This window comes from Suillus subaureus, assembly GCF_016647635.1.
Source record: "Suillus subaureus strain MN1 chromosome Unknown BJ212scaffold_570, whole genome shotgun sequence".
Taxonomy (NCBI): domain Eukaryota; kingdom Fungi; phylum Basidiomycota; class Agaricomycetes; order Boletales; family Suillaceae; genus Suillus; species Suillus subaureus.
In genome coordinates, this window is record NW_024539126.1 from 1 (window position 1) to 5,574 (window position 5,574).

Sequence of the window (5,574 nt, forward strand, 5' to 3'; positions counted from 1 at the left end):
TCTCGCACACCAATAGGCACACCTCTTTATTCTGAATGGTTCTAAATATATGCAATTCTGAGCGACTGGTGAGCAGAATGTGTGTCACAGGAAGGTCAGGCTCCCGAAGAGCCTGTGCAAGGGTTCGATGAACTCGGTTTCGGATGTGCATTCATCAAGGGCATCGACAACAAACGATAAAGGTGGACACCCGCGCAATCTGAGTCGAAGATTCCAGAGAAATTGGAGAAAAAGAGCCTCCATCTAGTCGCAGAGAGTCGTGTCTGGGTCTAGCAGAGTAGGATTGTTGCAGATAGCCCTGTTTACATCCTTCCGGATGCTGAGAAATTTGCTAGCAAGCTGGTAGACCAGCGTGACAAAGAAATATCCAGTTTGGTGTGCTTGCGCGAGAAAAGAAAAGTTCCTGCGAGCTGCTTTTCGACGTTCGTCCCCTCCGTCACTTTAGACCTCTCACTCTTTCAGCTACAATAAACGCAACAGTAGACTTTCCGACGTCCAATAGTGTATAGATGTGGTTGAGAAGGTCCACCCGGGTCTCTTGCAAACATTTCAGATAGGGCTGGTGTTCAGGGGAGTTAGAATCGACACTCTTGACAACGACCCGGGAGAGCTTGGCCCAAATTCTTTCAAACGATGGAAGGGCTGTTAATGAGGTCAGAGAACGAAAGAGGAACAAGATATGGGAATACTGACGTTGATCGCCACTCATTCAGGAAGGTTGTGATATAAATTGTAGGGTTCGAGGGCGGTTAGAATGCATCTGGGCAGTCCTTTTCTCGTAAGATGTGATTCAAAGCTTGACTTACAAGGTAAAGCTGAGGTAGGTTGTGAAATTCAGCTATGAAAAGCTCGCTGGGTGGTGGTGAAATACAGTTGAAGGACAAGCGGGCACTCATCTGGTTGCAAAAATTCCCATGTGTATTCTTGCATACCAGGGGTCCAGGAGGACACCAGACCATAGTAAGTGTGGACATCAACGATTGCTAGCTCGCATGGTCTACTGCACAGCCAGACAGACGTTGGTTCGTGTGCTGGATGCAGCACATAACCTCGTACCATATCAACCCTATCGGAACTCCTACACTATCTCCTGATGAACAAGTAAATGGTCCAGTGTTACTGCACTCGAGGAATTCAATTACTAGGGCCAATGGTTGGACGATCAACCATTTTTCCAGACAAATTCCTCGTAGACGGCTACAACATGCCATAATGCTCCTTTGATGAAATCGCCTGAGAATCTTTTGGACCAATCCCAAGAAGACATGAGTGCAGAGCAGCAGGAAAGCAAGGCCAAGTGAAAAATTTGCATGATTATCAAATGTCATTACTTCCGCAAACAACTCTAAGACGGCTTCAAATTGGGGCGCTACCTGTCAATTTGGCATGCGTTATAAGGAGCCGCCATCAACACGCAAGGGCCCCAATCCTTTTCTCCTTCTCGGTTTGTCTTTGGCTTCATTCGGCGTCTTCTTCTACATCGTCAAACGTCGAGAGACAGCTTATCCGGCATCGAAGCAGCCTAGACAACACGACAACCCTCTTATTCCTCCCCGACACCGAGATCAGTAACTTCAAACCAAATCAATCCAACATGGCAGAATCCACGATGTCGCCCGTTTTTGATGCCCAGAAGGTCACCGTCATTTATGTCCTGGGTGGGCCTGGAGCTGGCAAGTTCCCACTCAGAAACCAACCGTTGCGCATACGTTGGTCTGATAAGCGTCATAGGGAAAGGCACGCAATGTAGCAAGCTCGTTGACGCGTTTGGCTTTTGCCATCTATCTGGTTAGACCTTGTCACCTCTTTATCAGGACTGATGCGAATATGGGACCCAGCTGGAGACCTTCTACGCGAAGAACAAAACCGAGAAGGATCTCAATATGGTGAAATGATCCGAACGTATATTCGAGAGGGTAATATCGTCCCATCTCATGTCACCATGAAGCTTCTTGAGAATGCTATGGCCGGAGAGATGAAGAAAAAGACTGGAGATGGGTGGGTGGATGGCAAGGGTCGATTCTTGATCGATGGCTTCCCTCGGAAGTTGGATCAGGCTATTGGATTCGATGAAACGGTACGACAGAATGTTGCTCACTTCACCATGCCACGATACTGATTTCAGGTTCCAGGTATGTCTCGCTTCATTGGTCATCTTCTTCAACACATCGGAAGATGTGATGCTTCAACGCCTGCTGGAGCGCGCAAAAACCAGCGGACGTGAAGACGACAACGTCGAAACTATTAGAAAGCGTTTTCGTACGTGATACCTACTCTTGTTTTTCCTCAAGTTACAACAAGATCAGGCACGTATAATGAGCAAACTATGCCCGTGATAGAACATTACAGGGCACTGAACAAGGTTGCAGAGGTGAGCAAAGGATCATATTTATTTTCCTCTGCTCAGTCCTAGACGTTTAGATCGATAGCACGGCAGCAGTCGAGGAAGTCTATCATGCGGCGCGTGCTACTGTTACCAAACTCTTTTCTTGAGTTATACCCAGAATACCTCCTTAGACATTGAAATCCGAACACTTTTTGTCTTCGACTTCAAGTGCTGTTGGGATATCGCTCTCAAGTAAACTCAGTAACATAATGTACCACTACCAGGGGTAGAATTGATGCTAAATGCACTTGGTCTGTTTCACAGCTAGCACGTTGGTTACAGTCATTTGTGTTCTGGGGTACCACCGGGCTCGATCACGAACCACATGCTACTACCTTTTTTTTTAAAAAGAAAATGCAGTTTATTGTCTTCTCAGGATCTACTACGCCTTTCCACTTCGATGCACCGATGATGACGACGTTGGAGGAGAATCGTTGGTGTTGTCTCCTATGCTTGCTCGATGTTGTGCCACCTGGTGGTACACGACACCAAGCTTAACTCGCACTTGCGTACTCGGGCATACCTCACGGCAGACTCAAGACCCACTGTCAACCAACTCGCGACAGGTACCTAACTAGGTGCTGACCTTGCTTGACTGACTTTCAAGGGCATGGGAACCGGCAGAACTGCGGAGTCTGCATTGAGGACGCAGGGTCGGTGGAAAAAAATTGGGCTATCCCTTCTTATCCTTGTATATTTCCTCAGCAAGTCCACCTCAACTGCAGTACTTGACACCATTAACCTCCAGTAAAATGGCACGGGCAGGGCGGCTTGTTACTAGTACCAGACGGACCAGAAAAAATAACTCCCTCGTTCGGACGTTCAAAGACCATGAAGACGTGGTAGTCGCAGTCGCAGTCTTCCCGGATGGACGACGTATGGTGACGGGCTCGTATGACAAGATGCTTCGTTTGTGGGACTTGACAGAAGGCGTTTTGTTGAAGAAGTTGGAGGGGCATACCGGCAGAGTGGGGGGGCTGGCAGTATCACGAGATGGCCAATTCATTGCGAGTAGCTGCATTAATGGAGAGCTGATCATCTGGCACGGAGACGATGGAACTCGTAGCCGGACCTTGAACGCTCACTCGATGGCTTTGCTCAGTTTGGACTCTTCTCCAGACAACACAATACCGGCAACTGGTTCATATAATGAAACGACGAAGCTCTGGAGGATAGAAAATTGGCAACCTCTGGGATACCCGATCACTTACTCTGTGGCTCCATCCACCAAATCAGTTATATACTGGATTCGCTATTCGCCGTCCGGCGAACATCTTGCCATCGCAACAAAGAATAATATCCAGATATGGAATCCCAGCACGAAGCAATGCGTCGTAGCTTTTAGGGCTCACGCAGCAGTGGAAGGTGCCCTCAACAGCACACTCCAATGGACGCCAGATGGGAGACGCCTTCTCTCAGCAGGCTCAGACCTTGATCCCAATATATTGGAGTGGGATGTACACACCTGGCAACAGGTTGGCGATCCCTGGAAGGGGCACACTGCCCGCATCAGCGACATTGCCATTGACACCACTGGCACTCTTGTCGCCTCTTCATCTGTTGACAAAGACGTCCGCCTTTGGAAGCTTTTGGATCAGCAGACTATTGCCATATTCAAGCATTCTGACAGAGTACTTTGTGTCACCTTCACCCTCGATAGCATGCACGTCCTCAGTGGGGGCGACGATGCTAAGATCTCAGAGTGGGCAGTACCTCGGGACGCTTTGCCGGGAGACGAACAGGAGCTACAGCAGGTAAGTTCACGTTTATTTACCTGTCCCCTGCTATTTCATCCCACATCTTCTCAAAGGCTCGAGACTATGAACTGAACGTACGTGTCCACCCTTGGCTCGTGTAACAAAATTTGAGTGTGTATCGTGATCGCGTAGATTCTCACTATACACACGGCAGTTCGTGGTGCATGTCTCGAGGGGAAATTGCTTGCCGCTGAGCAGCTCCTCACACAAGAGATCGATGCTGATCCTATCAAGCACATACCCTATGCCAATCGTTTTTTTGTCATGTCGCGACAACTTGATTGGGAATCCGCGCTTCGTGATGCAAATCAGGTGCACTCACCCATGATGACCCTCAAGTAGGCTAACTTGATCATGACTTAGTCTATCATCATCAAGCCCTCGTTGACAGGCTATATCTCCAAGGGCATTGCCCTCTGCGGGAAAAGGCAGTTTCAGGAGGCAACCACAGCGTTTGATACTGCGTTTACGTTTACGAAGAAAGATTCATCTTTGAATCACCTACTCTTTTTGATCAAAGCAGGTCACATCCTTCTTACACAATCTACGCTTCCTTACATCTTTCAGGTCATTGCGCTATTCAATGCAGATGAACACGATCAAGCGGTACAACGCATCGGGGAGCTATCTTCTACTCCCCATAATGATCCTATTCCTTCTCGTATTGTTGAAGTGAGTATTGTACCTCAATCAGTACCAGGCTCGGCTACTGACACTATCTTTCTGTGCTTCGCACATCAGGCATATCTACATGTCGAACTGGGCAGGATTGCTTTGCGGGATAGCAAAATTACCGATTTTCACGCACGCGATATAGCTAGTGCTGTTGACCACTTCACTACCGCCGTCAACGCTAGCTCTTTCTTTTTTGGATTACCAATTCATACCAAATACGAGGTATTTATCGAGGTGTGTTAATACAATTTAACTGAAAATCACTTTCATCCTCAACTTCATTGTTTGCAGCTCTTCGGGTGGGATCTAAAGTCCTTGTGGGAAACCGCGAATAAACAACAGTGTCGTGCACTCTTGCTGGCTGGCAAACACGGAGAAGCTTTCAGGACATTCTATTACATGATGGACGGGTGCGATGAGTCTACGAAAGCCAGCTTACGGACTTGGTTTACTGGTAAGTCTCCAATAATATCATCTGCTACTGTTCTTAACCGCCCCCAATCAGCACTCTAGTCGATATGAAGCATATTCTATATTGCTAATACAGATGGAGCCATCGCCACGAACGATTGTCGGAAAACAGTATTTCGCACTCTTCCGCCTGCAGTAGAGCAGTCTGGCAATTCGATAGCCACTGGATAACGGAATGTTATGAACCTCGAGATCTTGGCGTCTCGCCTTCAGATCGATCATATGTCAGGTTGGCGCGCGCATTTGAATGAGACGCGTCAGTCACGTGCTTTTTATATAAACAAA

The 5,574-nt window shown here is 47.8% G+C and overlaps 3 protein-coding genes across 3 annotated transcripts; 1 reads left to right on the forward strand and 2 right to left on the reverse strand.

The window, feature by feature from the left end:
- Positions 1–57: 57 nt before the first annotated feature.
- On the reverse strand, positions 58–619 carry BJ212DRAFT_1544913 (uncharacterized protein). Its single transcript, XM_041341866.1, has one exon. The coding sequence runs from the start codon at positions 241–243 to the stop codon at positions 85–87; it is 159 nt and encodes a 52-aa protein (XP_041184837.1). The 5' UTR covers positions 244–619; the 3' UTR covers positions 58–84.
- On the reverse strand, positions 458–637 carry BJ212DRAFT_1223331 (uncharacterized protein; the record flags this gene model as incomplete). Its single annotated transcript, XM_041329418.1, has 1 exon — positions 458–637. A coding segment is annotated over one exon (180 nt), but the record flags the coding sequence as incomplete, so codon positions are not given.
- Positions 638–1,386: 749 nt separating this feature from the next.
- Positions 1,387–1,572, forward strand: BJ212DRAFT_1293780 (uncharacterized protein; the record flags this gene model as incomplete). Its single annotated transcript, XM_041332179.1, has 1 exon — positions 1,387–1,572. One exon carries the CDS (start codon positions 1,387–1,389, stop codon positions 1,570–1,572), a length of 186 nt encoding a protein of 61 aa, XP_041184839.1.
- Between the last annotated feature and the right edge of the window lie 4,002 nt (positions 1,573–5,574).